The sequence below is a fragment of the Protomyctophum parallelum genome, assembly GCF_964188405.1.
Source record: "Protomyctophum parallelum genome assembly, chromosome: 17".
NCBI classification, from domain to species: Eukaryota; Metazoa; Chordata; class Actinopteri; order Myctophiformes; family Myctophidae; genus Protomyctophum; species Protomyctophum parallelum.
In genome coordinates this window covers 38,599,714-38,615,816 of record NC_139719.1, presented here as the reverse complement: position 1 = coordinate 38,615,816, position 16,103 = coordinate 38,599,714, and the positions used below count along the sequence as shown (strand labels likewise).

Genomic DNA, 16,103 nt, shown 5'->3' with positions numbered 1-16,103 from the left:
CTGGGACTGACCTAAGGAGATGTGTTCTTTAAGAAGGTCCCTATAGGACTGACCTAAGGAGATGTGTTCTTTAAGAAGGTCCCTGGGACTGACCTAAGGAGATGTGTTCTTTAAGAAGGTCCCTATAGGACTGACCTAAGGAGATGTGTTCTTTAAGAAGGTCCCTATGGGACTGACCTAAGGAGATGTGTTCTTTAAGAAGGTCCCTGGGACTGACCTAAGGAGATGTGTTCTTTAAGAAGGTCCCTATAGGACTGACCTAAGGAGATGTGTTCTTTAAGAAGGTCCCTATAGGACTGACCTAAGGAGATGTGTTCTTTAAGAAGGTCCCTGTGACTGACCTAAGGAGATGTGTTCTTTAAGAAGGTCCCTGTGACTGACCTAAGGAGATGTGTTCTTTAAGAAGGTCCCTGTGACTGACCTAAGGAGATGTGTTCTTTAAGAAGGTCCCTGTGACTGACCTAAGGAGATGTGTTCTTTAAGAAGGTCCCTATAGGACTGACCTAAGGAGATGTGTTCTTTAAGAAGGTCCCTGTGACTGACCTAAGGAGATGTGTTCTTTAAGAAGGTCCCTATAGGACTGACCTAAGGAGATGTGTTCTTTAAGAAGGTCCCTATAGGACTGACCTAAGGAGATGTGTTCTTTAAGAAGGTCCCTATGGGACTGACCTAAGGAGATGTGTTCTTTAAGAAGGTCCCTACAGGACTGACCTAAGGAGATGTGTTCTTTAAGAAGGTCCCTGGGACTGACCTAAGGAGATGTGTTCTTTAAGAAGGTCCCTATAGGACTGACCTAAGGAGATGTGTTCTTTAAGAAGGTCCCTACAGGACTGACCTAAGGAGATGTGTTCTTTAAGAAGGTCCCTATAGGACTGACCTAAGGAGATGTGTTCTTTAAGAAGGTCCCTATAGGACTGACCTAAGGAGATGTGTTCTTTAAGAAGGTCCCTATAGGACTGACCTAAGGAGATGTGTTCTTTAAGAAGGTCCCTGGGACTGACCTAAGGAGATGTGTTCTTTAAGAAGGTCCCTGGGACTGACCTAAGGAGATGTGTTCTTTAAGAAGGTCCCTATAGGACTGACCTAAGGAGATGTGTTCTTTAAGAAGGTCCCTATAGGACTGACCTAAGGAGATGTGTTCTTTAAGAAGGTCCCTACAGGACTGACCTAAGGAGATGTGTTCTTTAAGAAGGTCCCTGGGACTGACCTAAGGAGATGTGTTCTTTAAGAAGGTCCCTGGGACTGACCTAAGGAGATGTGTTCTTTAAGAAGGTCCCTATAGGACTGACCTAAGGAGATGTGTTCTTTAAGAAGGTCCCTACAGGACTGACCTAAGGAGATGTGTTCTTTAAGAAGGTCCCTATAGGACTGACCTAAGGAGATGTGTTCTTTAAGAAGGTCCCTATAGGACTGACCTAAGGAGATGTGTTCTTTAAGAAGGTCCCTATGGGACTGACCTAAGGAGATGTGTTCTTTAAGAAGGTCCCTACAGGACTGACCTAAGGAGATGTGTTCTTTAAGAAGGTCCCTATAGGACTGACCTAAGGAGATGTGTTCTTTAAGAAGGTCCCTATAGGACTGACCTAAGGAGATGTGTTCTTTAAGAAGGTCCCTGTGACTGACCTAAGGAGATGTGTTCTTTAAGAAGGTCCCTACAGGACTGACCTAAGGAGATGTGTTCTTTAAGAAGGTCCCTACAGGACTGACCTAAGGAGATGTGTTCTTTAAGAAGGTCCCTATGGGACTGACCTAAGGAGATGTGTTCTTTAAGAAGGTCCCTATGGGACTGACCTAAGGAGATGTGTTCTTTAAGAAGGTCCCTGTAGGACTGACCTAAGGAGATGTGTTCTTTAAGAAGGTCCCCTATAGGACTGACCTAAGGAGATGTGTTCTTTAAGAAGGTCCCTGGGACTGACCTAAGGAGATGTGTTCTTTAAGAAGGTCCCTATAGGACTGACCTAAGGAGATGTGTTCTTTAAGAAGGTCCCTATAGGACTGACCTAAGGAGATGTGTTCTTTAAGAAGGTCCCTATAGGACTGACCTAAGGAGATGTGTTCTTTAAGAAGGTCCCTATAGGACTGACCTAAGGAGATGTGTTCTTTAAGAAGGTCCCTGGGACTGACCTAAGGAGATGTGTTCTTTAAGAAGGTCCCTATGGGACTGACCTAAGGAGATGTGTTCTTTAAGAAGGTCCCTGGGACTGACCTAAGGAGATGTGTTCTTTAAGAAGGTCCCTATAGGACTGACCTAAGGAGATGTGTTCTTTAAGAAGGTCCCTGGGACTGACCTAAGGAGATGTGTTCTTTAAGAAGGTCCCTATGGGACTGACCTAAGGAGATGTGTTCTTTAAGAAGGTCCCTATAGGACTGACCTAAGGAGATGTGTTCTTTAAGAAGGTCCCTGGGACTGACCTAAGGAGATGTGTTCTTTAAGAAGGTCCCTATAGGACTGACCTAAGGAGATGTGTTCTTTAAGAAGGTCCCTATGGGACTGACCTAAGGAGATGTGTTCTTTAAGAAGGTCCCTGGGACTGACCTAAGGAGATGTGTTCTTTAAGAAGGTCCCTATAGGACTGACCTAAGGAGATGTGTTCTTTAAGAAGGTCCCTGGGACTGACCTAAGGAGATGTGTTCTTTAAGAAGGTCCCTGGGACTGACCTAAGGAGATGTGTTCTTTAAGAAGGTCCCTATAGGACTGACCTAAGGAGATGTGTTCTTTAAGAAGGTCCCTATAGGACTGACCTAAGGAGATGTGTTCTTTAAGAAGGTCCCTATAGGACTGACCTAAGGAGATGTGTTCTTTAAGAAGGTCCCTATAGGACTGACCTAAGGAGATGTGTTCTTTAAGAAGGTCCCTATAGGACTGACCTAAGGAGATGTGTTCTTTAAGAAGGTCCCTACAGGACTGACCTAAGGAGATGTGTTCTTTAAGAAGGTCCCTATAGGACTGACCTAAGGAGATGTGTTCTTTAAGAAGGTCCCTATAGGACTGACCTAAGGAGATGTGTTCTTTAAGAAGGTCCCTATAGGACTGACCTAAGGAGATGTGTTCTTTAAGAAGGTCCCTATAGGACTGACCTAAGGAGATGTGTTCTTTAAGAAGGTCCCTGTGACTGACCTAAGGAGATGTGTTCTTTAAGAAGGTCCCTATAGGACTGACCTAAGGAGATGTGTTCTTTAAGAAGGTCCCTGTGACTGACCTAAGGAGATGTGTTCTTTAAGAAGGTCCCTATAGGACTGACCTAAGGAGATGTGTTCTTTAAGAAGGTCCCTACAGGACTGACCTAAGGAGATGTGTTCTTTAAGAAGGTCCCTACAGGACTGACCTAAGGAGATGTGTTCTTTAAGAAGGTCCCTACAGGACTGACCTAAGGAGATGTGTTCTTTAAGAAGGTCCCTATGGGACTGACCTAAGGAGATGTGTTCTTTAAGAAGGTCCCTATAGGACTGACCTAAGGAGATGTGTTCTTTAAGAAGGTCCCTGTGACTGACCTAAGGAGATGTGTTCTTTAAGAAGGTCCCTATAGGACTGACCTAAGGAGATGTGTTCTTTAAGAAGGTCCCTATGGGACTGACCTAAGGAGATGTGTTCTTTAAGAAGGTCCCTATAGGACTGACCTAAGGAGATGTGTTCTTTAAGAAGGTCCCTGAGACTGACCTAAGGAGATGTGTTCTTTAAGAAGGTCCCTATAGGACTGACCTAAGGAGATGTGTTCTTTAAGAAGGTCCCTGTGACTGACCTAAGGAGATGTGTTCTTTAAGAAGGTCCCTATAGGACTGACCTAAGGAGATGTGTTCTTTAAGAAGGTCCCTATAGGACTGACCTAAGGAGATGTGTTCTTTAAGAAGGTCCCTGAGACTGACCTAAGGAGATGTGTTCTTTAAGAAGGTCCCTACAGGACTGACCTAAGGAGATGTGTTCTTTAAGAAGGTCCCTATAGGACTGACCTAAGGAGATGTGTTCTTTAAGAAGGTCCCTATAGGACTGACCTAAGGAGATGTGTTCTTTAAGAAGGTCCCTATAGGACTGACCTAAGGAGATGTGTTCTTTAAGAAGGTCCCTATAGGACTGACCTAAGGAGATGTGTTCTTTAAGAAGGTCCCTACAGGACTGACCTAAGGAGATGTGTTCTTTAAGAAGGTCCCTACAGGACTGACCTAAGGAGATGTGTTCTTTAAGAAGGTCCCTACAGGACTGACCTAAGGAGATGTGTTCTTTAAGAAGGTCCCTACAGGACTGACCTAAGGAGATGTGTTCTTTAAGAAGGTCCCTGGGACTGACCTAAGGAGATGTGTTCTTTAAGAAGGTCCCTGGGACTGACCTAAGGAGATGTGTTCTTTAAGAAGGTCCTTATAGGACTGACCTAAGGAGATGTGTTCTTTAAGAAGGTCCCTATAGGACTGACCTAAGGAGATGTGTTCTTTAAGAAGGTCCCTGGGACTGACCTAAGGAGATGTGTTCTTTAAGAAGGTCCCTATAGGACTGACCTAAGGAGATGTGTTCTTTAAGAAGGTCCCTGAGACTGACCTAAGGAGATGTGTTCTTTAAGAAGGTCCCTACAGGACTGACCTAAGGAGATGTGTTCTTTAAGAAGGTCCCTATAGGACTGACCTAAGGAGATGTGTTCTTTAAGAAGGTCCCTATAGGACTGACCTAAGGAGATGTGTTCTTTAAGAAGGTCCCTGGGACTGACCTAAGGAGATGTGTTCTTTAAGAAGGTCCCTATAGGACTGACCTAAGGAGATGTGTTCTTTAAGAAGGTCCCTATAGGACTGACCTAAGGAGATGTGTTCTTTAAGAAGGTCCCTATGGGACTGACCTAAGGAGATGTGTTCTTTAAGAAGGTCCCTATAGGACTGACCTAAGGAGATGTGTTCTTTAAGAAGGTCCCTGAGACTGACCTAAGGAGATGTGTTCTTTAAGAAGGTCCCTACAGGACTGACCTAAGGAGATGTGTTCTTTAAGAAGGTCCCTATAGGACTGACCTAAGGAGATGTGTTCTTTAAGAAGGTCCCTGGGACTGACCTAAGGAGATGTGTTCTTTAAGAAGGTCCCTATAGGACTGACCTAAGGAGATGTGTTCTTTAAGAAGGTCCCTATAGGACTGACCTAAGGAGATGTGTTCTTTAAGAAGGTCCCTATAGGACTGACCTAAGGAGATGTGTTCTTTAGGAAGGTCCCTGGGACTGACCTAAGGAGATGTGTTCTTTAAGAAGGTCCCTATGGGACTGACCTAAGGAGATGTGTTCTTTAAGAAGGTCCCTATGGGACTGACCTAAGGAGATGTGTTCTTTAAGAAGGTCCCTATAGGACTGACCTAAGGAGATGTGTTCTTTAAGAAGGTCCCTATGGGACTGACCTAAGGAGATGTGTTCTTTAAGAAGGTCCCTATAGGACTGACCTAAGGAGATGTGTTCTTTAAGAAGGTCCCTATAGGACTGACCTAAGGAGATGTGTTCTTTAAGAAGGTCCCTATAGGACTGACCTAAGGAGATGTGTTCTTTAAGAAGGTCCCTATAGGACTGACCTAAGGAGATGTGTTCTTTAAGAAGGTCCCTATAGGACTGACCTAAGGAGATGTGTTCTTTAAGAAGGTCCCTATAGGACTGACCTAAGGAGATGTGTTCTTTAAGAAGGTCCCTTATAGGACTGACCTAAGGAGATGTGTTCTTTAAGAAGGTCCCTACAGGACTGACCTAAGGAGATGTGTTCTTTAAGAAGGTCCCTATAGGACTGACCTAAGGAGATGTGTTCTTTAAGAAGGTCCCTGGGACTGACCTAAGGAGATGTGTTCTTTAAGAAGGTCCCTGGGACTGACCTAAGGAGATGTGTTCTTTAAGAAGGTCCCTATAGGACTGACCTAAGGAGATGTGTTCTTTAAGAAGGTCCCTATAGGACTGACCTAAGGAGATGTGTTCTTTAAGAAGGTCCCTATAGGACTGACCTAAGGAGATGTGTTCTTTAAGAAGGTCCCTATAGGACTGACCTAAGGAGATGTGTTCTTTAAGAAGGTCCCTGGGACTGACCTAAGGAGATGTGTTCTTTAAGAAGGTCCCTGGGACTGACCTAAGGAGATGTGTTCTTTAAGAAGGTCCCTATAGGACTGACCTAAGGAGATGTGTTCTTTAAGAAGGTCCCTATAGGACTGACCTAAGGAGATGTGTTCTTTAAGAAGGTCCCTATAGGACTGACCTAAGGAGATGTGTTCTTTAAGAAGGTCCCTGTGACTGACCTAAGGAGATGTGTTCTTTAAGAAGGTCCCTATAGGACTGACCTAAGGAGATGTGTTCTTTAAGAAGGTCCCTATGGGACTGACCTAAGGAGATGTGTTCTTTAAGAAGGTCCCTATAGGACTGACCTAAGGAGATGTGTTCTTTAAGAAGGTCCCTACAGGACTGACCTAAGGAGATGTGTTCTTTAAGAAGGTCCCTATAGGACTGACCTAAGGAGATGTGTTCTTTAAGAAGGTCCCTATAGGACTGACCTAAGGAGATGTGTTCTTTAAGAAGGTCCCTATAGGACTGACCTAAGGAGATGTGTTCTTTAAGAAGGTCCCTGGGACTGACCTAAGGAGATGTGTTCTTTAAGAAGGTCCCTATAGGACTGACCTAAGGAGATGTGTTCTTTAAGAAGGTCCCTGGGACTGACCTAAGGAGATGTGTTCTTTAAGAAGGTCCCTATAGGACTGACCTAAGGAGATGTGTTCTTTAAGAAGGTCCCTACAGGACTGACCTAAGGAGATGTGTTCTTTAAGTTGTGGGATCATGATGGAGATGAAGGCTGCTGGGTGCTGTATGGACAAGGCCCCGGAACATTCCACTACGGCAACACTGGAGGGACACACACACACACACACACACACACACACACACACACTCAACATCAGGACCAGGAGGGGTACTGCCACACTATCAAAAGAGCTGCGCACGTCCTCGGCTGTCTGCCGCTTCTTTTTTCCGGGTTTTAAGACAGCTGGTGGACGGAGAAAATGCTCCACTTCCGCGGACAACTTGCGCGACGGCCAGCTTCCCGGAAACGCTCTTCTCCGCGGTAGTCGTCCGTCCGTCTGTCTAAGAACCCGGAAAAAGAAGCTGCGGACAGCTTCTTCTGTCCGCAGCGCAAAACCGCTTAGGTCTGGAAACCCCTGATAGTGTGCCTTGTGGTTAGAGTGTCCGTCCTGAAAGCGGGAGGTTGCCACAGGTCATACCAAAGACTGCCTCCCTGCTTGACACTCAGCATCAATGGGTTGGATTGGGGGGGGGGGGGGGGGGGGTCAAATCAAACTAATGATTCCCGAGCACGGCTCACGCTGCGGCTCACCGCTCCAAGAGATGGGTCAAATGTGGAGAACAAATTTCACAGCGGGTAACGCGTGCGACTAATGGTACGACTTTGTCTTTGAGGAGCGGGGATGCGGATTGGGGGTGTGGTGGTTAAAAGCATATAGTCACAGTAAGAGGGACGTGGACGTGAGGTCGGACATTGCCCTCAAAACAAGCACGACTTTAACACTACAAAAATGGTCACACAATGATTGCCAATTGAAAGCTGTTTCTTCAGCATAACGTACAGAGAGAGAGAGAGAGAGAGAGAGCTGAGAGCCAACCTGACTTTATCATCCTTCTCCTGCAGTATTAGTCTGGTCAAATGGTCTACGGCCTGTTGTACATCAGCATCCATCAACAGACCTGAGAGAGAGAGGGAGAGAGAGAGAGAGACACACACACACACACACACACACACACACACACACACACACACACATGAATACCGGGTGGTGGTGCAACTTATTGGATGGGTAAAGTTCCTGTCCACCAACGAGAGGACACTAGGGGCATGAATCATCCACTGTTGACTCAGGCTTGGCCTGGAGTCAAAGAAAAGAAATCTCACCTGTGTGCTGTCCCAGGGCCGTGAGGACCTTGGTGGCTGACTGACACTCACCTGTGTGCTGTCCCAGGGCCAGGAGGACCTTGGTGGCTGGCTGACACTCACCTGTGTGCTGTCCCAGGGCCGTGAGGACCTTGGTGGCTGACTGACACTCACCTGTGTGCTGTCCCAGGGCCGTGAGGACCTTGGTGGCTGAACTGACACTCACCTGTGTGCTGTCCCAGGGCCGTGAGGACCTTGGGGGCTGAACTGACACTCACCTGTGTGCTGTCCCAGGGCCGTGAGGACCTTGGTGGCTGACTGACACTCACCTGTGTGCTGTCCCAGGGCCGTGAGGACCTTGGTGGCTGAACTGACACTCACCTGTGTGCTGTCCCAGGGCCCTGAGGACCTTGGTGGCTGTGATCTTCAGACCGTCGCTGTTCACAGCAGAGAAAACCACAGCGCACAGAGACTCGCGAAACGGGAGCAACACACTCTCTATTGATGGGGGGGGGAGAGAGGGAGAGAGAGAGAGAGAGAGAGAGAGAGAGAGAGACAGAGACAGAGAGACAGAGACAGAGACAGAGACAGAGAGAGAGAGAGAGAGAGAGAGACAGAGACAGAGAGAGAGAGACAGAGACAGAGACAGAGACAGAGACAGAGAGACAGAGACAGAGACAGAGACAGAGAGACAGAGACAGAGAGAGAGAGACAGAGAGAGAGACAGAGACAGAGACAGAGACAGAGACAGAGAGAGAGACAGAGACAGAGACAGAGACAGAGACAGAGACAGAGACAGAGACAGAGAGACAGAGAGAGAGAGAGAGAGACAGAGACAGAGAGACAGAGACAGAGACAGAGACAGAGAGACAGAGACAGAGACAGAGAGAGAGAGACAGAGACAGAGACAGAGACAGAGACAGAGACAGAGACAGAGACAGAGAGAGAGACAGAGACAGAGAGAGAGAGAGACAGAGACAGAGACAGAGACAGAGAGACAGAGACAGAGACAGAGAGACAGAGACAGAGACAGAGACAGAGACAGAGACAGAGACAGAGACAGAGACAGAGACAGAGACAGAGACAGAGAGAGAGACAGAGACAGAGAGAGACAGAGACAGAGACAGAGACAGAGACAGAGACAGAGAGAGACAGAGACAGAGACAGAGACAGAGACAGAGACAGAGAGACAGAGACAGAGACAGAGACAGAGAGAGAGAGACAGAGACAGAGAGAGAGAGAGAGACAGAGACAGAGACAGAGACAGAGACAGAGACAGAGAGAGAGAGAGAGAGAGAGACAGAGACAGAGAGAGAGACAGAGAGAGAGAGACAGAGACAGAGAGAGAGAGAGAGACAGAGACAGAGACAGAGACAGAGACAGAGACAGAGACAGAGACAGAGACAGAGACAGAGAGAGAGAGAGAGAGACAGAGACAGAGAGAGAGAGAGAGAGAGAGACAGAGAGAGAGAGAGAGACAGAGAGAGAGAGAGAGACAGAGAGAGAGAGAGAGGACAAAAGTAATTACGCAACCACACAGCTGAGATTAATCAAGAGGCCAGCTGTCACACATGACAGGCTTCATTTTCATAGAAAACTAATTGAATTATAACTGCTGACTTTGGTGCCATATTACTAGATCTCCATCCACATTTAAGTAAATCACTGCCACAGTCACCTTCCTCCGCCGCTGGGATGTTTTTGAGCGGCTGAATGAAGCCCTGCAACACGTCCAGCACCGTCCGCCTCTGGGAGCACTGCACAGAGAGAGAGAGAAGAACATGTTAACAACATGCCCTCTGGGAGCACTGCACAGAGAGAGAGAGAGAGAGAAGAACATGTTAACAACATGCCCTCTGGGAGCACTGCACAGAGAGAGAGAGAGAGAAGAACATGTTAACAACATGCCCTCTGGGAGCACTGCACAGAGAGAGAGAGAGAAGAACATGTTAACAACATGCCCTCTGGGAGCACTGCACAGAGAGAGAGAGAGAAGAACATGTTAACAACATGCCCTCTGGGAGCACTGCACAGAGAGAGAGAGAGAAGAACATGTTAACAACATGCCCTCTGGGAGCACTGCACAGAGAGAGAGAGAGAAGAACATGTTAACAACATGTTAACAACATGCCCAATTTAAAGCATAGGACCTACAGTACAATCGTTCAATAAAATCACTGGTTTAATGAGATTTCACACACACACACACACACACACACACACACACACAGACACACACAGACACACACACAGACAAGCTCAATGTGCCTCTCAGGAAACAAAATATAAACAAATTGGAAAATGCCGTCGTTTTGGACGTTTCAAAACGAGATGATTTGGACCACCTGTGTCCTGGTGTGGTACTGCTCTACGAGGGAGGGGATGACGGCGGCCGTCATGAGGTGGCTGGCCCTGTAGGAGGTGCTAGAGGCCGCCTGCAGCAGCTTGGCGCTGGGCCACACCAGCTTGTGGTCCGGCTCGGCCAGGTGATGCTTGCAGTCTGCAAATTAAAACGACAGAAAACAAACACGCCCACAACGTCACGCCACAATCTAATATATAGCGGTGGTTTTCAACCCTTTTCAGATCAAGGCCCGGTTCACTTCTTTGTGGTTCTTATAAGGTCCATGAGCCAGAGCTCGAAAAATTGGAAATGAATTATGAATTGAGTGTGCGAAACCATACCTATATTAACTCATAGAACGCTAGCGCCCTAGCTAGCGCTAGACCCGCCTCTCTGACGCACCGAAACACTAATGGCCACGGTCATCGAAACGCGTCGCAGCAGTCACTAACTAAGAGTCTTTAGAAGCGTTCATATTTTAATCGGCGGTCACGGGGTGTTGCTATTAAGCCACTGAACACGGTCGCTTTGTTCTCTGAAATAGAATACGCCTAAAAAAGGACCACGAATGCTCCGGCCCCCACCTTTTCCAATGCATTGTGGCTGAAGGGAAGGCCAGTCGAACATGGAGCTGCCGATCGACCGAGAGTTTAACCCATGTTGGACTGAGGTCGATTGAAAAAAAAAAAGGCGTCCAAATCAATGACAGTTTTCTGAAAAAGCTATGTTTCCATGTCAGTCGTTGTCCTTCGTTCTTCCTAAAATAGCAGACCTACAAGCTATACGAGCTTGTAGATCTGCTATTTTTCCAATAGCTAAAGCGCAACATAATGCTAACACAAAAAGGGGTTCCCCTCTAAATAACATTGGCGAGGAGCGAGAGCCTCAATGATACGTTTCCCAGCCGGTGGAAAAGGGGGGTCTGAGTGACGGTCGTATATCCCATTCTGACCGGGCACCCATTTTGGTGTCAGCATCATGTTATGCTTTAGCTATTGAAAAATAGCAGATCTACAAGCTCATATCGCGCCACCGAGTGGCGCGATACGAGCTTGTAGGTCTGCTATTTTAGAAAAAAATCGAAGAACGACTGACATTTTTTAGAATCTGATCTCAGGTCAGAATGGGTTTAATCAGACCAGTGTGTGTCCAGTGGAAAACCTCGTATGAATCTGATCTCAGGTCAGAATGGGATATATATACCGCTGAGGACGAGCTGGAGGAAGACGCTCAGGCCGTCCTCGGAGTCGGAGCTGAGGACGGAGCGGGACAGGCAGGAGGTGATGGCCGCCAGCGCCGCCAGGCCCGCAGACTCCACCTTCTCACTGGTGGTCTGGAACACCTGCACGCACACACACACACACACACACACACACACACACAACAATTCAGTATTTAAGTCCGACGTCATTTTGTAGTGCTACGTTACGTCCAGGTCCAAGTGGCACCAGCTCCCGTCCGCATCCCATTGTAAATAGAATATCTAAACGCGTGAATCTTTTTAAATTGACGTTATTTTTCAGAAAGGAAGCCATAGAGGGTTAAAATGGGTCTTAATGCTTCCAACTCGAGTAGAATTATTAATGTTTTGTACAAGTGTCCATGACAACAAAAATATATGATGTGGAGACAATAAAGACTATTATTATCATTATTATTGAAGGTGGCAACAGTCCATTTGCTCGGTAAAATATTTCGGGGGATATTTACAATGTGTGCAGGCTTGAGTATGTTGAATCTAGTTTGCATTAATGAGGATTTAGTTGACACAATCAAATAAAATAGCGATAGTATTCCATGTGGGGCAGACGGCCTGTCACAGCCAGATTTTGGAGAGCAGCGCAGCTTTGTTGTTGCGAGGAAAGCGGTAAAATGAGACTTTCGTCTCAGATTTAGTCCGACGGAGCGTCACAGTATAACTCCATGGGGACACAAAAGCGACACAAAAGTAGGACCCGGAAGTATCTCAGGAGGGGGCGCTCACGTCACAGATAAAATACTGAATAGCATGCGTATGCATAGAGTGAGCGGCAAATCGAGTGGCAAAGTTCATTCAAGTTTTATTTATTCTCGAAATTAGTAACAGTGTTGTTTTTGGCAGCAAATTTCTATTTTAGTTTAGTCATAGTCTTTGGACTGAAACTTCATTTAGTTTTAGTCACATTTTAGTCACCTGGAATGTCTTAAGTGTTAGTCTAGTTTTATTGTATTGTATATAGTCATAGCACGCCATAGTACATATGTATAGCATAGTAGTAAATATGTATAGTTTATATGTAGTGTATGTATAGTTTCATTATATAGATATTCCACTGTTACTGTATAGTTTCATTATATAGATATTCCACTGTTACTTTCTTAGCTTACGCATGTTTCATGATAAATGCTTTTATGTGATGTATTCCCATGCTTTTGTTCTTGCTTAAATGTAAGTCGCTCTGGATTAAGAGCGTCTGCTAAATGCCTAAATTGTAAATTGTAAATTGTAGTTTTAGTCGACTAAATGTCATATGATTTTAGTCGACTAAATCTACAGTTGATTTAGTCGACTAAAATGTATTTTGGCGGGTCTTGAATGATGCCGTCGTAATGAGTGTTTTTACACTTGAAAATAGCCGATCTACAAGCTCACTGTAGATCTGCTATTTTCAGCATGCAACCAAGTGTAAAATGACTTATACTGGATCTCTTGTCCACTAGTCCCTTCCTAACATTTTAGTCTAGTATTTATTGACAATGCATACGAATAAACATACATTCCAAATTAACTCGCACAACTACCTCCGCACTGATGAAAAGAAAAAAACACTCATTAAAGTTGGATTTTATAAAGTTCGGGAAGGAACTGTCCTTGTTTTTAAACACTTTCAACCTGCCATCTGTATTATGGGTGTCAATACAGGTAAAATATACTTTTTTGTTTTTTGTAGGTATTCAACGTTACTAAATATACACAGCTTGCTGTTTACACAGGATGAACACATGAAGGGAGACACACACACACGCACACACACACACACACACACACACACACACACACACACACACACACACACACACACACACACACACACACACACACACACACACACGCACACACACACACACACACACACACAGCACACACACACTACCTCTCTGCGTAGTGAAGCCCACAGGCCCGGTAGGAACTCGGCCAGGTGTTGCTGTTGGTACGTTTCCACACACGCAGCCTGGAAGGAAGCAGAGAGGAATGATGTCATACATTAACCACTAACATGCATATCGTTAGCAGTGTGTAGGTAAATGGGGCATTTATACAGAGCCTTTTATCCAAGGCGCTTTACATAGATTGTGCATTACATTCACATTCACACATTCACACACACATTCACATTCACACATTCACATTCACACACCGATGGCTGCGGAAAGGCATTCGAGGCACCACCAACCAGCACCTCAGGAGCAACTAGAAAAAGTGCCCTTCCGGGCACAGGTCTCCACCAGGTTATCCACAGATCCGTGCAGTTAGAGGTAAAAACACTTTTCGGCCAGTTATAGCGCCACATTGAGGCTGAGTTGAAATTGTTCATGTGGCATTTCGTCCTCGGCCTAGTGGGAATGTGGGTGCACAATTTCACAGAAATCACGCGATGTGTTCATGATTTGCAGCATTTTGTTTGAAACTGAGCACTCCTGTGAACTTTGGAAGCCAATCTTAACCAATCAGGATGGAGTGTGAGAAATCTGAAAGACCGGTTTGGTTGAATGGCTCTAGAGAGACTGTGTACCAATTTGCGTGATGTTTGGACAAAATCTGTAGGTGTACTGTGCAAAAACTTGTTTTGCACAAAGCGGCCTCCTGGTGGCGCTATAACAGGCCGTTCTGGAAAGTTTGGGGCAGAGGTTCATCGTTGGCATCCAGGGAGTGTGTGTGCAAAATGTGGCATTGACCGGGTTAACGGTGGCCGAGATTAGCTGTTCACGGACACACACACGGACACACGGACGGACGGACACACGGACGGACGGACACACGGACGGACGGAGTGCAAAACATACTCTCCCCACATGCCTTCGGCCTGGTGGAGACAATTAGGGGATCAGAGTCTTGCTCAGGGACACTTTGACACTAACTCTGGGGGAGCCCACAGGGATCCAACTGGCAACCCTACCCCTAGGCCACCACCGTCCACCGTCACCAGGTACAGTCAGCAAATAGTAGTGCGTAGGTGCGGGGGGGGGGGGTCCAGTGCTGATGTTACAGTAAAACACGAGGGGGTTGCGGTGGAGGTGGTTGCGGTGGAGGGGTTTGCGGTGGAGGGGGTTGCGGTGGAGGGGGTTGCGGTGGAGGGGGTTGCGGTGGAGGGGGTTGCGGTGGAGGGGGTTGCGGTGGAGGGGGTTTGCGGTGGAGGGGGTTGCGGTGGAGGGGGTTGCGGTGGAGGGGGTTGCGGTGGAGGGGGTTGCGGTGGAGGGGGTTGCGGTGGAGGTGGTTGCGGTGGAGGGGGTTGCGGTGGAGGGGGTTACGGTGGAGGGGGTTGCGGTGGAGGTGGTTGCGGTGGAGGGGGTTGCGGTGGAGGTGGTTGCGGTGGAGGGGGTTGCGGTGGAGGGGGTTGCGGTGGAGGGGGTTGCGGTGGAGGGGGTTGCGGTGGAGGGGGTTGCGGTGGAGGGGGTTGCGGTGGAGGGGGTTGCGGTGGAGGGGGTTGCGGTGGAGGGGGTTGCGGTGGAGGGGGTTTCTCACCAGGGTCAGCAGGGAGTCCACTTTGGCGGTCTGAACGTCAGAGTCCAGTTTCTCTATGATCAGAGGCAACAGGAACTGGCCGAGATTAGAGAGAGAGAGAGAGTTTAAGCCACAGAAAGACACTATACAACATTCTGACAATGCAACGTTTGTGGTTTTCGCCAAAACAATATAGCAGATGTATAAAGCTTGCAGCACGGCACAAAGTGGCATGTTGTGAGCTTGTATATACAGTATATGATATTTGTGTAATAGCCCATTGCGCAAATCTACAATTACACGGAATGACGCTTTGCCGGTTTTCCCTCTACATATTATAGTGGAACGCCAAATTGGAGCTTTTTAGGGCTGCTTGGTCCTTGTTTGGATTCTGACCTGAGATCAGATTCTAAAAATGTCCATTACATCCTGACAGTTTCATTATTAACCCATTCTGACCTGAGATCAGATTCTAAAAGTGTCTTCGATTTTTCAAAAATAGCAGACCTACAAGCTTGTAGATCTGCTATTTTTCAATAGCTAAAGCACGACATGATGCTAACACCAAAATGGGTCCCCGGTCAGAATGGGTTAATTGAGTTCAAAGGACCGTAATGGAAACATTAGACCTTGTATTGAACTGTACTTCCCTGTGCTTTTTTCCCCCCTGCAAACTGTTACTAAAGTATTCAATCAATCAATGAATGTACAAGCTCTGCTATAAATAATTGCTTATTTATTTATAAACTGACATAATCATTAGCACATTTTCCCATTTAGTGATTAATTTGAAAGATGCCAAGCCTAACATGTTGTCAACATTCACTGAATTCTTCAGGTACGCACTGTAATGGTCTAGTAATAACTAGGGAGAAAATGTAAATGAAATATAACTTTTTTTTTTTTTTTTATCACACCCGTGTGAAGTGAGAGGCGCTCTCATCATACATCATGAAGTGAGATCTCCGTTCATTGTCAATGGGAATGTAATGTTTACGAAAATACCCATTTGCTCAGACAGATATGACGTAAATTCTCCATTCATTGGTGTTAGCACTATGTTATGCTTTAGCTATTGAAAAATAGCAGATCTACAAGCTCATAGCGCGCCACCGAGTGGCGCGCTACGAGCTTGTAGGTCTGCTATTTTTGAAAAATCGAAGAGCGACTGACACAGAAGAACA

General features: G+C 46.4%; 1 protein-coding gene across 1 annotated transcript in view; it reads right to left on the bottom strand.

Annotated features, from left to right (window-relative positions):
* mms19 (MMS19 homolog, cytosolic iron-sulfur assembly component) overlaps positions 1 to 16,103 on the bottom strand; it is a 45,127-nt gene that overhangs the window by 21,665 nt on the left and 7,359 nt on the right. The window contains exons 5-13 of the mRNA XM_083787609.1: positions 14,941 to 15,015; positions 13,352 to 13,429; positions 11,421 to 11,559; positions 10,219 to 10,373; positions 9,552 to 9,630; positions 8,283 to 8,371; positions 7,895 to 7,922; positions 7,608 to 7,689; positions 6,734 to 6,831 (exon numbers count right to left, since the gene is read on the bottom strand). Coding sequence (XP_083643735.1) covers positions 6,734 to 6,831; positions 7,608 to 7,689; positions 7,895 to 7,922; positions 8,283 to 8,371; positions 9,552 to 9,630; positions 10,219 to 10,373; positions 11,421 to 11,559; positions 13,352 to 13,429; positions 14,941 to 15,015 — 823 coding nt within the window. The remainder of the gene's footprint in view (positions 1 to 6,733; positions 6,832 to 7,607; positions 7,690 to 7,894; positions 7,923 to 8,282; positions 8,372 to 9,551; positions 9,631 to 10,218; positions 10,374 to 11,420; positions 11,560 to 13,351; positions 13,430 to 14,940; positions 15,016 to 16,103) is intronic.